The sequence below is a fragment of the Bufo bufo genome, chromosome 6, assembly GCF_905171765.1.
Source record: "Bufo bufo chromosome 6, aBufBuf1.1, whole genome shotgun sequence".
NCBI lineage: Eukaryota > Metazoa > Chordata > Amphibia > Anura > Bufonidae > Bufo > Bufo bufo.
The window spans coordinates 239,138,098-239,157,010 of record NC_053394.1 but is presented as its reverse complement, the minus strand read 5'-3'; the positions used below and the strand labels follow the sequence as shown (position 1 = coordinate 239,157,010).

The 18,913-nt window shown below is 43.1% G+C and overlaps 1 protein-coding gene across 5 annotated transcripts in view; it reads left to right on the top strand.

Moving 5' to 3' along the window:
- Positions 1–18,913, top strand: part of BMPR1A (bone morphogenetic protein receptor type 1A) — a 111,087-nt gene that overhangs the window by 77,532 nt on the left and 14,642 nt on the right. For all 5 annotated transcript variants that reach the window (XM_040436972.1, XM_040436971.1, XM_040436974.1 and 2 more), the window contains 2 exons: positions 17,095–17,257; positions 17,822–17,924. In XM_040436972.1, the coding sequence (XP_040292906.1) occupies positions 17,095–17,257; positions 17,822–17,924 (266 nt within the window). The remainder of the gene's footprint in view (positions 1–17,094; positions 17,258–17,821; positions 17,925–18,913) is intronic.

Genomic DNA, 18,913 nt, shown 5'->3' with positions numbered 1-18,913 from the left:
TAGTGCAGCACCACATAAGGATTTACTTTTTGAATTGCATTTCGTGCTACCAAACATGCAGGAGAATACAGCACTTAACTTTACAGCCAGTAATGTATCCTCTAATATACAGTCACGTCACATTATACACTCACCTAAAGAATTATTAGGAACACCATACTAATACGGTGTTGGACCCCCTTTTGCCTTCAGAACTGCCTTAATTCTACGTGGCATTGATTCCACAAGGTGCTGATAGCATTCTTTAGAAATGTTGGCCCATATTGATAGGATAGCATCTTGCAGTTGATGGAGGTTTGAGGGATGCACATCCAGGGCACGAAGCTCCCGTTCCACCACATCCCAAAGATGCTCTATTGGGTTGAGATCTGGTGACTGTGGGAGCCATTTTAGTACAGTGAACTCATTGTCATGTTCAAGAAACCAATTTGAAATGATTCGAGCTTTGTGACATGGTGCATTATCCTGCTGGAAGTAGCCATCCGAGGATGGATACATGTTCTCATTCTGTTTACGCCAAATTCAGACTCTACCATTTGAATGTCTCAACAGAAATCGAGACTCATCAGACCAGGCAACATTTTTCCAGTCTTCAACAGTCCAATTTTGGTGAGCTCGTGCAAATTGTAGCCCCTTTTTCCTATTTGTAGTGGAGATGAGTGGTACCCGGTGCGGTCTTCTGCTGTTGTAGCCCATCCGCCTCAAGGTTGTGCATGTTGTGGCTTCACAAATGCTTTGCTGCATACCTCGGTTGTAACGAGTGGTTATTTCAGTCAACGTTGCTCTTCTATCAGCTTGAATCAGTCGGCCCATTCTCCTCTGACCTCTAGCATCCACAAGGCATTTTTGCCCACAGGACTGCCGCATACTGGATGTTTTTCCCTTTTCACACCATTCTTTGTAAACCCTAGAAATGGTTGAGCGTGAAAATCCCAGTAACTGAGCAAATTGTGAAATACTCAGACCGGCCCGTCTGGCACCAACAACCATGCCACGCTCAAAATTGCTTAAATCACCTTTCTTTCCCATTCTGACATTCAGTTTGGAGTTCAGGAGATTGTCTTGACCAGGACCACACCCCTAAATGCATTGAAGCAACTGCCATGTGATTGGTTGACTAGATAAGTGCATTAATGAGAAATAGAACAGGTGTTCCTAATAATTCTTTAGGTGAGTGTATATCATACACACACACAGCTGTCTGCACATTGCTGTCATGCGTAAAAGAGTTGCAAAAAGGGATGGATTTTGGTCCAAGGGTGGCAGTATTTCTGAAACTGCAGTTTGTGAACTGTTCACATGCAGCTGTGGTGAAAGTGTATAGTCAGTGGAAAAATGGTACCATTGCGAAGAAGTGATGTGGAAACTGCAGGCCACCACCTGCCATTCATGCTAGAGGTAAACATCGGCTCCAAAGGTTTGCAAGAACATATCAACCCGCTACAGTAGAGAAGCTCACCATCAAAATAGCTGTCAGTCCCTGATAACTCCTCCTCCCTGTACCGATAGCACTTTACAGGGCTGCAGATATAAATGTATAAATTACAAGTTTGAATTAAAAGGGGGGTTATAGTTACAGTATGTTTAAAATGAACACTGTCCAGGGACTGTTCTGTAATTGGGGGGCAGAGGAGAAAGTGTGTGGGGCGACGACACTGGGGCGACGCACATAAACGACGCTGTACTACGGTAATGCAGGCTGGCGGCACTATATGGCATACAGAGATGCCGCCAGCCTGCAGACAGTTACGGTACTGGTCCGGACACTCCAGGACCAGCTCACATGGAGATCGGGCACAGCACTTGGTCATCAGTGAAACCGCCAGCCCGCTGCTTAGTGCTGCACTGTATGCACGGGCTGGCGGCTTCACTGAAGAGTGCCGTAAGTGCGTTCCCCGTCCGTCCTCCTGCCTGTTCTCCCATTGTTTTATGGCAGCTCAGTAGCAGTTAGTGTGAGCTCCTGAACCGCATTAAGTTACTCATTTGGGCCACATTCGTTTTATAAGACGCACTACCTTTCTCCTCCGCTTTGGAGGGGAAAAAAGTGTCTTATAAAGCGAAAAATACAGTATATAAATCTGCCCAGCTTCTCCTCTAGAACATGCTGCTTTCAGATTGCATTGCATTTTTTTCTTGACAGGTTCTCTTTAATAAATGTGGTACAAGCCATGTACGCCAGTTGCGCTAGCATTCTTGCACATTTCCAACAATAAATCTGCCCCAGTGTCTATGCAGTTGGCTATTCACCACCAGCAAGTGTGGGCATGGGTGCTACCGGCCACTTGATCTTCACTAGGTTGGGAGCACTTAATATATGGGCAAGGTCACATGATGCAGCTGTAATGTGACTGAAAACCAGAATGCCTTGTGAATGCTAAGTGTATACTTGCCCTATGTGTCCTGCCTTTTTTTCTGAGGTAGTGCATAATCACTAAGAAACTAGTTTCCAGTAAACCCATTTTTGTAGAATTTATATAGAATAGAATGAGGCAGACCATTTTTTTTTTCTGCCTTTTTGTGACAAGAGGTGACGTGTTAATTAAAAGCGGGTATCTTTAGTTGAGGTGTGAACTGGCATCCTTGGAAAGTTGCTTATTACGAACTATAGACTGGGTCTATGGGCATGTGCCAATAGTTAGCATTGTCTGGTGTGACCAACATTGGTTGTCTCTTCACGCAGAGATTGATGGAGGCCTTGTTGGCAATCTTTTGATGTAATGTACTGAAGGCGACAACCTTGTAAACGGACTATTAACAACAAGTTGCTCACCATATGACAATTACCAGCTTCTGACCAGTTTCACACAGGCTAGGTTACATCCTAAATGCCTTCAAAATGCTACAGAGTTCTGCCCATCTCAGCAATGTTTTCCAGGATGTCTTCTGGTTTTCAATCCTGTTTCTTTGCCAGTCACATGTTTTCAATGGCACTTGGTGCTGGGGTCCAGGTCTCATTTCAAGCTTATGCTAAGAAAATAAAGAGTTCCTCCAATGGCGCCAAGCAAATCAGACCCAAAGGAAAGTTCACTTTATCACCTTGACAAACATAAATGCACACTTGTTCGACTATAAGATATTGTTTATTTGCTTAGTCTTCTACTTCACCTGTGACACACAGAAAATGATTAGTTTCATGGACACACGCTCTTTCTCCTCGACATTTGGAAGCCCTTGTAAGCTCACACTCCTAATTTGCTGCTGCCCCCGAGATGTGTATTCTCTTAGTGGAACATGGCACTGGACAGAAAAGCTTGTCAAAGCAGAGGTTTGTGTAAAATGAAATTGCAGACCAGTAACACATGGCTTCAATTAGGTCATAGCTTTGCTTTATAAGTAATGGGCGATAATGGCTTTAATTGTGCAAATTCAACCTGTCTAAGCCCTAATGCAAGCTAGACATGTTTTATTAATGATACCCAAACCATACAGAGGAGATGATTGCTATGTGTAAACAGGGCAATTATTGGGAATGTTTGGTTCATTCTTGATATTCACTTGGGCACTGGCCCATGTAAAAGGACCTTAAGAGTGACTGACTGTAAAGCGGTTCATATCCAAGTTTAAAAGTAGCTAACACTGACCAGTATCCTGTCAACAGTTTGCACAGGGAAAAATAGGGTGCTATTATGCGAGTTTAAGCCGCAGCTACCGCTAGTTGCCTCAATGCACTGCACGGCATTTATTGGTTACAACACTTCAGTGCCCATGACGCAGCTATTTATATTAGGGCTGCACGATATATCGCAAAAATAATCGAATCGCGATAATCTGCAAATGCGATTTGGCCGACCCGAAAATGCTGCGATTATATATGAAAGGGCCCCTATTGATAAAATGTCCTCTGTCCTATTGATAAAATGGCCAGCCTCTGTACTTACTTTCACGATGAATGCACTGCAGCGAGCGAGGTGGCTGGCCGGCGCGTGACTGACGTCACTTAGTCACGCTCCTGCTTCCTGAATGAAGTGGGAGGAGCGTGACATGGATCAGTCAGTCACGCGCCGGCCGGCTCGCTCGCTGCCGCTCTCTGCAGTGCATTCATAGTGAAAGTACAGAGGCTGGCCATTTTATGAATAGGAGAGTTATGTGCGCAGTTTAGGACACATGAGGGGACACACAGGGCCATGAGGGGGACCAGCATAAGATGCTATATGTGTCTTATGCTGACCCCCCTCGTGGCCCCATGTGTCATAGCACACGTCCCCCATAACGGTGTCCTCCGCCGGTCCCCCATAACGGTGTCCTCCGCCGGTCCCCCATAACGGTGTCCTCCGCCGGTCCCCCATAACGGTGTCCTCCGCCGGTCCCCCATAACGGTGTCCTCCGCCGGTCCCCCATAACGGTGTCCTCCGCCGGTCCCCCATAACGGTGTCCTCCGCCGGTCCCCCATAACGGTGTCCTCCGCCGGTCCCCCATAACGGTGTCCTCCCCAGCTGCGTCAGCGGCTCATATGGGAAAATCCAAGCAAATAGACCTCTAGCACAATTCCCTTTAAAATATCGCATCGCATACCGTTATCGCAATTTTTTAGGGCCCTAATTGCAATCGCACAAAATTCCCATATCGTGCAGCCCTAATTTATATAATGGATCATGTATTTAATTTTACTGTCATTAATTCGATTTAAAAGGGTTGTCCTGCAGATCATGTTTTTAAAGACTGAGTGTAATAAAAAAAAAATTAATCGTGCACCCCTCCAGTGATCCCATGCTGCTACCATTGTGACACTTCCCTGGTCCCTCACGACAGACAGGAAATGCTTGCTCAGCAGATTACTGTATCTGTTTTATCTGTATAGATAGTGCAGCTGGTGGGTGTTCTCTATGTAGCTGGAATGAATGGAAATTAAGTGATAGAAATATCCTAGATTAGGCTACTTTCACACTGCCGTTTCTGGGTCCGCTTGTGAGATCAGTTTCAGGGCTCTTACAAGCGGCCCAAAACGGATCGGTTCAGCCCCAATGCATTCTGAATGGATAAGGATCCGTTCAGAATGCATCAGTGTGCCTCCATTCAGCCTCGTGTCCGCCTGGCGATGCGGAGCCAAACGGATCCGTCCTGACTTGCACAATATGGTGCAATTGAAAACTGATCCGCCTCCCATGGACTTTCAGTGCAAGTCAAAACGGATCCGTTTGCATTATTTTTTTTTGTTCATGGTAATGCAAACGGATACGTTCTGAACGAATACAAGCGTTTGCATTATAGGTGCGGATCCGTCTGTGCAGATACCAGACGGATCTGCACCTAACGCAGGTGTGAAAGTAGCCTTAGTCTCATGGAAGTGATGAAGAGCCTTCTCCCATAGAGACCAGTTGAGCGACATATCTGTATGTACAGAATTGCTATCATGCCTTATTTAGGCCTCTAGCTGTATGCCGTCCTGTTCAGGACACGTGCAGTCGGCCAAAGAACGAATAGATAGGATGGATAGAATAGATATTGCTCTCTAGTTTTACAATTACATGTGTTTAAATTCTGACAACGCTCCCAAATTTCAGATAAAAATGTAGTATTTTGAAGCATCTTAGAAAATGACAAATTGTCAAAATAAAAAAATGGTTCCAGTTATCAGACCTCAAATCATGCTTAGAAAACAAGTTGATATTCATTTTTACAGAGTACTGTGGCTTGAAGGCCTCTCCAGGTCTCAGTCTCACTATTACTTGACCAAGTATTGGGCAAAGCGGAAATTAGGGCTCATAAGAATAGATGACCTTCTCCAGTCATCTTTGGTCTAATCCTTATGGTCTTTTGCAAACTTAAGGCCGAGTTCACACGAACGTGTGTGACCCGTGCCTGTGCTGCGGCCCGCAAATAGCGGGCTGCAATGCACGATCGCCGGCCGTAGGTCAGCCGCATCGGATCGCGGGCCCATTCACTTTAATGGGTACCGGTCAGCAATACAGATGGCAATACAGATGGAAGTGCTGCGGCAGGGGAGGGAGAGGCGTCTCCCTTCCCCGTTTCTCTGATAGGCTGGCCGGTGCAGGCAGCGCGATGACTTAATCACGCCGCCTAAGCCGTACAGTGCGGGGCACAGGCTGGAAGAGGCCTGCATCGCTGCCAGCCTGATGGAGGTAAGTATAAGTGTTTTATTTTTTATTTTTTTATATGGTACTACTACTGGCACATGATTGGGGGCATCTATGGGGGGTACTACTACTGGCACATGAATGGGGGGCATCTATGGGTCACTTGATACTGGAGCATTATTTGGGGGCACATTATTGGAGGGCACTGTGGGGGGGCATCTATGGGGGCACTTTTTACTGGCACATTATTGGTGGCACTTTTTACTGGCACATTGGGTGGCTCTGAGGGCACTTAGTGGCACATTATTGGGGGCATCTACTGAGGTCACAAAGGGGTATTTTATATGGGGGAAGGAGGAGAGGGACACTATGGGGGCTTCTACTGGGGCCACAAAGAAGGGGTATTTTAAATGGGGGGGCTCTGTACAGGGGCATTTTATACTGGGGCACATTATGGGTACTACCGTATGGGGAAGGGAAGAGAGGAGTACTATGGGCTTATCTATGGAGGGCGCTAAGAAGGGGTATTTTATACTTGCAAAGTATAGGGGACACTGAGGGCATCTACTGGGGCACTATATGGGGCATTTTATACTGGTACATTAGCTCAACTGGGGGCATTAAAGATTTTTATTTTTTTGCACTGGCACATAAGGAGAATTTTTACAACTGGGGGGTATTATGATGGGCTTTATTACTACTGCGGGTCTATGGGAACATGATTACTAGTATGGGCACTGTAGGAGCACTATTACTACCATGTGTGCTCTAGCAGAGAATTATTCCCATTGTTGGGACTTTTGGGAGCACTATTACTGTGGGGGCACCTTGGCACAGTATCAGCTTACCACAATTATTTTTGGGGGACATTGTTTACACTATTGGGTGCAATTATTTTAGGGCGCAGTGTGCCAATAATTATTGAAGGACACTATCTGCATGGTACTATTATTATTACTTTTTCTGCAGTATAGTATTGGGGAGCACAGTATTGGGGGTGGTAGGATGATTTGTCCAGAAGATGGGAGGATGATGGAAAAGTAGTAAACTAAGATTTTGTTTGTCAAACTGCGGAGATGAGAAATGGCTGAAAAATGGTGGTCTGGTCAATATTAAAGACTGCCCTGCAACAATGTACTGCCCAGTAAGAATATTAGGGTTTTATATAACACATTTAGCTTAGCTTTTTTGTTTCAGAAACAACTTTCTTTTTTTATTTGACCATGCCTTGAAATCTTTTCCAGTTTTAGAAGCCTCCCTTTAACAGTAGTATTTGAAGATGTGAGGATCAATAAGGAGCAACCACAATTGAACAGCTATGCACAAATGACTGTAGAGTATCAGAACAGTGGAGAGGCTGGAGGCTATTATCTCTTGCCCTCTGTGGACCTTCATGGTCTCGATGTGGAGCTTAGAAGCCGGGTGTGGGGGCGGGGCTGGATAAAGTCGTTCACTTAAGAAAACATCAAGAAAGGAAATAAAAGCAGCTGTTGGGAAAAAAAGGCTGATTCAGAACGCATTGCCAGACCTCAGACTCCTTTGTGACTGCTAAGGCAATAAAACAAGGGGGGAAAACATGTGGACACAAGTTGTGTGATGTGTTTTCCAGAATTCCTTGCCACGTGCTCAGGCTTCTTGTATTCTTCTTTTAACTCCAACACACCAATTGTCTTTCATCTTTACTTCACCTTTTTAATTGCATTTCCTTTTATTCATTTACCGCAGAAAGACTGTAGTTCTAAATAGATATTTATCCAGGAAAGATGGCTTGTGTGTAGCTGCAGGTCAAATAGCTTAGAGTCTATATAGTAGAACAATTGTACACATAGTTTGGGGCTTTGCATACAAAATGTGATGCTTAACCTCGATTTACGCTGGTGTGCAGCCATAGGGTGGCAACCATCGCTCACATTGTAAAAACATGTACGCTGTGCTGTTTAAGAGTTACTTGGAAAATAAAGACATTAAAAAAGCAATGAAAACGTGCAGTATAGAAGAAAAAAAAACATGGGTTTCTACGGCAGTTCTAAAGCACCAGAACAAAGTTGTGTGCATTACTGCTGGCCCTTAGAGACTATTCCTAACGATAAACGCAGGAAACCCGAAATGTTATGTTTAAAATAACCAAAATGATAAGAAAGCATTAAGTAACTTTGACTATAAGCAAAAGTGTAAAGAAGTCCTTAGCAGTCTTACCACATGCCAATGCTGAACCCATTATGAACGCCGATCGGTGATATTCAAGGCCAAGTGATCGTATGATTGTTTGCTCTCGATAATTGACTCGTCCCTAGTCTGAGTAGAAGGGCCCTTCATTTGTTGTGTTTTCCCCTTTGTGTGGAGCTAGCCTGTATGATGTGCTCTTGAATGTGTGAATTACTAGCTGCCAGTGATTTCATATGAGGTCATTAACACGGTTAAGTGTGTATTCGTCTCAAAATGAAGACTTTGCCTTTGTGTCCTCAAGAGTATTGATCTGTATTACTGGAGCATTTTGCTTGTCTATACGTTGTCTAGCCATGAGATGATTTGTCTCCAGTGGCAGGTTATGCAGTCTTATATCCTTAGGAAGGATCAAGTCCAGCATTCAGTAGAGGACATTTTTAGATATGGCTAATTGTCTCTAAATTTATATTCGTTTATTAATTGTGTTGGCTTTTTGTTTTTAACAATACAAAGGATTTTAATGGGCTCACGTAAGATCATTTTATCAGATCTACAACAAAGCATGGGTCACATCAGATTTTTCTACAGATAGAAAGGTCTAATTTACATGACATGGGAAAAAAGGGTCAGTGAAACGCGCATTTGGCCACGGAGCCTCTTCTTGGCCTGTAGTTTGCCATTTGTATCGCTAGGAAGTTTTTCTTTTGCAGGGCGCCTATGATGTAGTTTATCCAACCTAACCCTGGTTGAAGCACTATGCACCTTGTATATGTTTGTGATATATTAACCACTTAAGGACCACAGGTTTATACCCCCCTAAAGACCAGGCCCTTTTTTACAATTCGGCACTACCCTACTTTCACCGTTTATTGCTCGGTCATGCAACTTACCACCCAAATGAATTTTACCTCCTTTTCTTCTCACTAATAGAGCTTTCATTTGGTGGTATTTCATTGCTGCTGACATTTTTTACTTTTTTTGTTATTAATCGAAATTTAACGATTTTTTTGCAAAAAAATGACATTTTTCACTTTCAGTTGTAAAATTTTGCAAAAAAAAACGAGATCCATATAGAAATTTTGCTCTAAATTTATAGTTCTACATGTCTTTGATAAAAAAAAAAATGTTTGGGTAAAAAAAAAATGGTTTGGGTAAAAGTTATAGCGTTTACAAACTATGGTACAAAAATGTGAATTTCCGCTTTTTGAAGCAGCTCTGACTTTCTGAGCACCTGTCATGTTTCCTGAGGTTCTACAATGCCCAGACAGTACAAACACCCCACAAATGACCCCATTTCGGAAAGTACACACCCTAAGGTATTCGCTGATGGGCATAGTGAGTTCATAGAACTTTTTATTTTTTGTCACAAGTTAGCGGAAAATGATGATTTTTTTTATTTTTTTTTCTTACAAAGTCTCATATTCCACTAACTTGTGACAAAAAATAAAAACTTCTATGAACTCACTATGCCCATCACGAAATACCTTGGGGTCTCTTCTTTCCAAAATGGGGTCACTTGTGGGGTAGTTATACTGCCCTGGCATTCTAGGGGCCCGAATGTGTGGTAAGGAGTTTGAAATCAAATTCTGTAAAAAATGACCTGTGAAATCCGAAAGGTGCTCTTTGGAATATGGGCCCCTTTGCCCACCTAGGCTGCAAAAAGTGTCACACATCTGGTATCTCTGTATTCAGGAGAAGTTGAGGAATGTGTTTTGGGGTGTCTTTTTACATATACCCATGCTGGGTGAGATAAATATCTTGGTCAAATGCCAACTTTGTATAAAAGAAATGGGAAAAGTTGTCTTTTGCCAAGATATTTCTCTCACCCAGCATGGGTATATGTAAAATGACACCCCAAAACACATTCCCCACCTTCTCCTGAGTACGGCGATACCAGATGTGTGACACTTTTTTGCAGCCTAGGTGGGCAAAGGGGCCCATATTCCAAAGAGCACCTTTAGGATTTCACAGGTCATTTTTTACAGAATTTGATTTCAAACTCCTTACCACACATTTGGGCCCCTAGAATGCCAGGGCAGTATAACTACCCCACAAGTGACCCCATTTTGGAAAGAAGAGACCCCAAGGTATTCGTTGATGGGCATAGTGAGTTCATGGAAGTTTTTATTGTTTGTCACAAGTTAGTGGAATATGAGACTTTGTATGAAAAAAAAAAAAAAAATCAGCATTTTCCACTAACTTGTGACAAAAAATAAAAAATTCTAGGAACTCGCCATGCCCCTCAAGGAATACCTTGGGGTGTCTTCTTTCCAAAATGGGGTCACTTGTGGGGTAGTTATACTGCCCTGGCATTTTCCAGGGGCCCTAATGTGTGGTAAGTAGGTAAATGACCTGTGAAATCCTAAAGGTGCTCTTTGGAATATGGGCCCCTTTGCCCACCTAGGCTGCAAAAAAGTGTCACACATGTGGTATCGCCGTATTCAGGAGAAGTTGGGGAATGTGTTTTGGGGTGTCATTTTACATATACCCTTGCTGGGTGAGAGAAATATCTTGGCAAAAGACAACTTTTCCCATTTTTTTTTATACAAAGTTGGCATTTGACCAAGATATTTCTCTCACCCAGCATGGGTATATGTAAAATGACACCCCAAAACACATTCCCCAACTTCTCCTGAGTACGGCGATACCAGATGTGTGACACTTTTTTGAAGCCTAGATGCGCAAAGGTGCCCAAATTCCTTTTAGGAGGGCATTTTTAGACATATGGATACCAGACTTCTTCTCACGCTTTGGGGCCCCTAGAATGCCAGGGCAGTATAAATAACCCACATGTGACCCCATTTTGGAAAGAAGACACCCCAAGGTATTCAATGAGGGGCATGGCGAGTTCATAGAAATTTTTTTTTTTTGGCACAAGTTAGCGGAAATTGATATTTTTAATTTTTTTCTCACAGTCTCCCGTTCCGCTAACTTAAGACAAAAATTTCAATCTTTCATGGACTCAATATGCCCCTCACGGAATACCTGGGGGTGTCTTCTTTCCGAAATGGGGTCACATGTGGGGTATTTATACTGCACTGGCATTCTAGGGGGGTAATCAATGACAGGGGGGTGATCAGGGAGTCTATATGGGGTGATCACCACAGTCATTGATCACGCCCCTGTAAGACTTCATTCAGACGTCCGGATGCGTTTTGCGGATCCGATCCATCTATCAGTGGATCCGTAAAAATCATGCGGACGTCTGAATGGAGCTTTACCCCCCTGTCATTGATTACCCCCCTGTCATTGATTACCCCCCTGTAATCAATGACAGGGGGGTAATCAATGACAGGGGGGTGATCAGGGAGTCTATATGGGGTGATCAGGGGCTAATAAGGGGTTAATAAGTGACGGGGGAGGGGGGTGTAGTGTAGTGTAGTGGTGCTTGGTGCTACTTTACTGAGCTACCTGTGTCCTCTGGTGGTCGATCCAAACAAAGGGGACCACCAGAGGATCAGGTAGCAGGTATATTAGACGCTGTTATCAAAACGGCGTCTAATATACCTGTTAGGGGTTAAAAAAAAACACATCTCCAGCCTGCCAGCGAACGATCGCCGCTGGCAGGCTGGAGATCAACTCTCTTACCTTCCGTTCCTGTGTGCGCGCGTTCACAGGAAATCTCGGCTCACGCGAGATGGCGCCTATTGGCGTTAGTGTGACCTGGGAGCGCCGCAGAAATGACACCTTTCGGCGTTAGCGTGACGGTAAGTGGTTAAATAGGGAGTGTAATATCAGGCCCTATCTATATTGTTTGTATAGAATACTTTGTGGTGCCCTGATGGGTTATGATTTTTCAGCATTATTGTATTTGTATAGCTGCATAAATTTAATCTTGCATTTTTTTGGGTTGATTTATTTTATCAAAGATTTGTTTGCTTTTATTTGTGAGGCCATATATGTGTATTAAGTAGCATGGCATTGCAAAATGTAAACCTTCTAAGATCATTTTGTATTAAAGAGGACCTTTCACCAATTAAAACAATGTGAACTAACTATACAGACATGTAGAGCGGCTCCCGGGGATCTTACTGCATTTACTATTATCCCCGGGCGCCGCTCCGTTCTCCCGCTATGCCCTCCGGTATCTTCGCTCAGTAAGTTATAGTAGGCGGAGATACCAGTCACAAAGTTATGGTAGGCGGAGTCTGCCCTTGTTCTGCTGTAGAGCTGGCCAATCGCAGCGCAGAGCTCACAGCCTGGGAGGTTATTTTCTCCCAGGCTGTGAGCTCTGCAATGCGATTGGCCAGCTCTACAGCAGAACAAGGGCAGACTCCGCCTACCATAACTTTGTGACCGAAGATACCAGAGGGCATAGCGGGAGAACGGAGCGGCGCCCAGGGATAATAGTAAGTGCAGTGAGATCCCCGGGCGCCGCTCTCCATGTCTGTATACTTAGTTCACAGTGTAATAATTGGTGAAAGGTCCTCTTTAAACAACTAATAACCCATCCCTAGTATAGGTAATTAATATTCGCTCAGTGGAGATCTGGTACTAATGCAAGGGTCAGGTCATCAGTTATAAAATCGGAACCCGAACCCCATTGAAGTCAACGGGGACCCGAACTTCACTTTATTATTTTCAGTTATAACATTGGGTATATCGGAAGATAATAGCTTCTTAAGACAGAATGCTAAACAATATGGCCATTCAGGGGTTAAAAAACTAAAAACTTCCTCATCCACTTGATCATGCTGCAGCAGCTTCTTCTATCTTCACTGAACAGTACCTGCCAAAGAGAGGGGAGCTGCAGCACGATTAAGTGGATGAGGTGACGTGTGTGTTTGTTTTTTTTTTTTTGTTTTTTTTTACCTTTTTTAAATGGCCATATTTTGCATTCTGTCTTAGGGTACCTTCACACTAGCGTTGTTTGAATCCGGCGGGCAATTGCGTCGCTGGATCTGTGAAAACTGATTACATTTGAATCCTGATCAGGATTTTGTTGACAATGAAAAAATGCATTGGAAAAAAAGGATCCGCCATTTATGGACTTTAACTTTTTTTGCACATTTTTCGAGTTTAACATGCAAAAGCCGGATCCGTTTTGACAGAACACACGGCGCCGGATCCGGCATTAATGCAAGTCAATGGGAAAAATGCATTCAGTCAGTGTTCCGGATTTTTGGCTAGAGGTAAAAATACAACATGCTACGGTTTTCTGAAAAGCCTGATAAGTCAAAAAGACTGAACTGAAGACATCCTGATGCATCCTGAACGGATTGCTCTCCATTCAGAATGCATGGGGATAAAACTGATCAGTTCTTTTCCGGATTTGAGCCCCTAGGACGGAACTCGGCGCCGGAAAAGAAAAACGCTAGTGTGAAAGTAGCCTAGAGAATGCTGTTATTTTCCAATATATCCAATATATTTTAATGGAAAATAAGTCACCCAAACACCGAACCCAGACTTCAGTGAAAGGTCTGGGTACCCGAACTCACAAAGTTTGTGTTCGCTCATCCCTAGTAGTGACCCTTTTGAAGGAGTTATCACATCACAACAACCCTTCTGAGAATTCCCATGGCTGATGACAGTGGTCCTTGAGATGCAGCCTTCCACTCTGCTAACCATATGCCATATTGAACAACCACTTGAAAGGAGTTCTCTGCTTCTGAATTGTTTGGTGCTCCAGTGAGTGTTGCGTCTTCATCTTTTACCACGTACGGCTCAGGACTTTTGCTAACAGCTATGCCTGACTTTACAACTTCGTGCCATGAAAGTGAATGGGACTGAGCTGCAATAACAGATACATCCACTACTAAAAATACTGAGCTGTATTGTACAGAGTAGTATAAATCGGGAAGGTACCGGCTGATCGGCAGAGACTCAGACCAACAGTCTAATGCAATCTTCCTTAAAAAAAAAAAAAAAAAATTAAGCTAAATGCACACTATCAGGATTGCGTGCGGAAAATCTGTACCGTAGGTAATGTACATTGTATTTTATAAGAATTTCAAATTCTCAATGCACACGATGCATTTTTTTTTTTCCCCACGCGGATTTTGGCCTGCGGTGCGGATTTTTTAATCCGCAGCATGTCAATTTTTTTTATCCTGACCGGATTTTCTTCTTTTACCTAGTAAAATCCACACCAATTGATGCGGATTGCCTGCGAACATCTGTGGATTTCAGTGTGGATTCTCCACACATGAATCCTGAACGTGTGCATGTACCCTTAAGGTGTTCATAGCCCTCATGTTTTAAATGAGTTATCCAGCATTTTACTATAAATGGCCTAACTTCACAATAGGCCATCAATATCTGATTGGTGGGGGTCCGGCAACCCCAGACCCCCGCTGATCAGCATTTCTGCAGTAGCTCCAGCACCAGATATCTGCATTGGATGTACACATTTCCACTGTGTAGTGGACAGAACTCTTTACGGCATCACTATTCCCATTGAAGTGAATGGGAGCCACGCCGCAGCACCAGCTCTTTATCCTGAGAAGCCATCAGTGAAATCCTTGAGTAAATATCAAAGCAACGCTGGTCAGGTATCAAGTGCCCCTAGAATTTTGCTGATGGTGTGGAACTATTTAGTGTGTATTATATTTCGGTGTGAGCTAGTTCTATTTGCCTGACAGCGAGTAAGAATGAATCTGACTCCTGGAGTCCTGCAGTAATGTCTGCTTCATTAATGGTAATACTGATTATGTCTATAGTGCAAAAGTAATTGATTGTAACCAATATATTGCAGTGGTCACAAAGTAATAGGCCCACTTATAGGGGTTGTCTCGTGTCAGCAAATGGCCAAAGGTAATACAAGGCACTAATGTACTGTGACTGTCCATATTGCCTCTTTTGCTGGCTCGATCCATTTTTCCATCCTATCATACACTGCTCTAATCCAGGGGTTAGGGCCACTGCTGCAGCGCAGATATGAGGTGGCTAAGATGGGAGGTGCTGCGCATGCGTGTCTATATGCACTCCCAATGTCCCAGACACAGTGCCTTCTCCTATAGTGTGCAAGTGCAACCATCACTGATGGATTGCAGGGTGGTCATAACCCATGGATACGAGCAGTGTATAATGTGATGGAAAAATTAATCTAGGAAGCAATATGGACAATCACAATACATTAGTAAGTGCCTTGTATTACCATCCTTTTACGTAATAAATGCTATTTGCTTAAGTGAGACAACCCCTTTAACACCTGGTGTGAGCCGTGGTACCAGATACATCTGCAGATGGAAAAACAGTGACTGAAACATGGCACTCAGCGGAGTAGCCGCATGGACTTTTGGTGGTGGCTCCCATAAGATTAGACCTCCCCCAGTGACTACAGACCCGTGGTCTATCAGAAGAAGATGCCATTGTCAAGTGGCTGAAATAGCCCCCTATAAAAGGACTCTAGAAAGCAGGTGACTGCTGTTTGGGTCACAGATGTATAATGAGCGCTTTACCACATTGCTGGCACTGTCAAATGACGCCACACAATATCACTGACGGTGAGCTCATTTTTTATTAGTGATATGTAGAAAAGTCTTAATAAATGTAAGTCATTTGAGCATGATCATATGACTTATTGATGTAACATAGGACAATCTTCAGCCTAAATAAGTCCCCTTTTTTTTTTTTCTGTACTTTTTAACACGCACCTTAGCAAATTGTGCTGTTGGTTTTAAACCTGTCTGCCCTTGTGAATGTGCCATTCCATGGATGTGGTTAGGGTGAGGTTAGCTGTCCTCCCCTGGCAGGACTCCACGCTATGCTGTCTTCATATCCAAATGCTTTCAGCAGGAAGTTCGGGTACGTCTGGAAAACCGGTCTGCTTGTCCTTGTGAATGTGCTAATGCCTGCGGCGTGGATGTGCCATTCCATGGATGTGGTTAGGGTGATGTTAGCTGTCCTCCCCTGGCACATGCTTTACAGCTCAGGACTCCACGCTATGCTCTCTTTATATCCAAATGCTTTCAGCAGGAAGTTCGGGTACGTCTGGAAAACCTGTCTGCTTGTCTAGCTGCCAGAGGATTTCTTTACACTTTTGCTAATAGTCGAGGTTACTTGATGCTTTCTTATGATTTTGGTTATTTTAAACATAACTTTTTGGGTTTTCTGCGTTTGTTTGGAGTACTCTCTAAGGGCCAGTAATACACACATGACTTTGTACTGGCGTAGAAACCCCCAAGTTTTTTTTTATATACTGCACAAGTTTTGATGGCTTTTCTAATGTCTTATTATTTTTATTTATTTTTTTCCAAGTAACTCTGAACACTTTTTCTACCATTTTATTTCCTATAGAATACCAGAGCTTCGACATGCTGCATTCTTAAACAAACCCCAGAGGACCCCCCCCCCCCCCCCCCTTTCAAAAAAAAAAATTTAAATTATTGGAGTCCCGCATTTCAGGTTTCCCATGGACCTTCAGCTAATATCTCAAGCCAGCATTTTTAGGGCAAAAATGCATCAGAAAGCAGGTGCAAAATTAAAGAAAAGCTTTACTAAAATCAGTGTGTGAACCCATCCAAAGTCTGGTTTCACATATTGGTGATTGGTAATGGTTCAGGTTTTTTTTTTTTTAGGTTTTTCCCTAAAAACTTTGAAACAGAAGAAAGCGCTTGTAGATTAGGGTTCCTTCAGATCTGTATTGAGCTTTCTGTTTTTCTGATCCGTTTTATTTTGAGCATCAGTTGTGCCCCGTTTGCATCTGGATTTTGATGGAAGAAAAAGTACAACAGACAGGATTTCTTGATGGCGCAAAAGAACATAAAGCGCAACGGAGATGCGTAAATATTTTTTCTTCTAGTAGGTGCTGTGGGCCTGGGGCTGTTCCTGTTTCTGCAGCTCAGCCCCTTTCAGGTGCCTAGTTTGTTCCCTTGGAAACCACTAAATATTATTTTATTCATTCTGTATATATCATACATATCAATGTATTTGCTTTTTCCTTTATTTTTAGGTCAACACTTTGACATCTTGCCACACAGAACTGGAATGAAATCTAACTCTGACCCTAAGAAGCAAGAAAATGGGGTAACATTGGCTCCCGAGGACACGTTACCCTTCTTAAACTGTTATTGTTATGGGTATTGCCCAGAAGATGCCACAAATAATACATGCATGTAAGTGGGGGATTTCTCACATTTTCTGTTTTGATGTATTGGGCAATGGAAACACTTGCCCCCAACCCCAATTATAATATAAAAAGTTATTGCTCTTTGTTTCATAACCAGTTTGTGTGCCATTTGTATTGGTTAAAATACAATTTTCTTGTAAGCAGAATGGCAGACATTCAGACTGATGTCTGAAATAGTGATCCTTTTACAAGGCCCTAGAGTCGGTCCTAAATATTCTGAATTCTTCTGTGCAACCATTATCTAAAATACAGGCATACGCTGCCATCTAGTGTTCAGTACAGGTTTTGCACCCCAGTTCTTCTTTGGAATGTAGATCCTGGAACAGGTTTGTGCTGGACAGGTTGGATAACTGGAGTATGTCATTGTAATATTTTTTTTTATCATAATATCCAACTATTATCTGCTTATAATGCATTCAACATTTATTAAGCATGAATAAATATTTAATGTTTCACTGTTTTCTATAGAAAGCTATTCGTTTCTGCTACAAGACACTCTTCATTTCTATGTTATTTCTTCAAAAGTAACCATCTCCTTTATATCTTGTAGTACAAATGGACATTGCTTTGCTATTATTGAAGAAGATGAGCATGGGGAAATTACACTTACATCTGGCTGCATGAAGCTGGAAGGCTCGGATTTTCAGTGCAAGGTAACATTTCTGAGAGTAGATGTTCTGCTGAGACCACACATTACAAGTGTGCTGGCCTTTACTTATAAGGCTTTAGTACATAGATTATATGTGCCCATTGGCGTACTGTCAACTGCAAGCGACAACACAGCGGTGCTTATTTATTGCCTCATTATATGTAATCGGCACAGAAGAGTGGGTGAAGGTAACTGGGGCCGGGTTAGTGTTATTGCACCAGAACTCCAGTGTTTTAGTAAAGGAGGCTCAAATTTGTGGAGCCATAAAATGAACAAGATGTAGTACAGGTGAGCAACATCCTTTTAGTTATGGTTTAAAGCTTACCACCCAAGACACCACTGTGATGGATTTCATCGACTTTTATGATGTCTAAATATTATCTGCCCCAGGGTAGCCATTCTGCAATGTTTCTGACATTATGAAGGCACTTCCCATTACCATCCAAGTTTTTTCCTATGACTTCCCCTTCCACTCCTGTCCTGAAAATGGCTGCTGATGGAGGGGCTAGTAATCAGTGCTCCCCATTTAAATGCCCTGTGCCTGTGGCAGCTTCCTTCCTGGAGGCAGGTCCTAGAAGACCAGGAAACTGGCACAGGTGCAGCGTGTTTCAGCGGGAGTAACATGTACTCCTCCTCAGTGGCCATTTATAGGATGGGAGCTGTCTGGGAAGACTTGGAGACAAGTGAGTAGTTAAAAAAAAAAATCTGAGAGAATGTTACAGAACTTCTGAAGATTATTAAGTTGCATATATCCCCTATACTAATTATATTCAAGGTGGCCAACCCTTTTACAGAGGTTATTAAGCTTGTTAAAGTTATGGTAGGCAATAAATTAGTTCAGAGGGGTCCAACTGTCGGCACGTGTTTGGAAGGGTAGCATCGCTCTGGAGAGCACTGAAGCCTCTTTGTTGTTTACATCGGTCCTAATGCTGTTCATAAATCAGGGTCTTTGTCCCATTCTGTCATACTACAATACCCAGAACAGCCACTGCT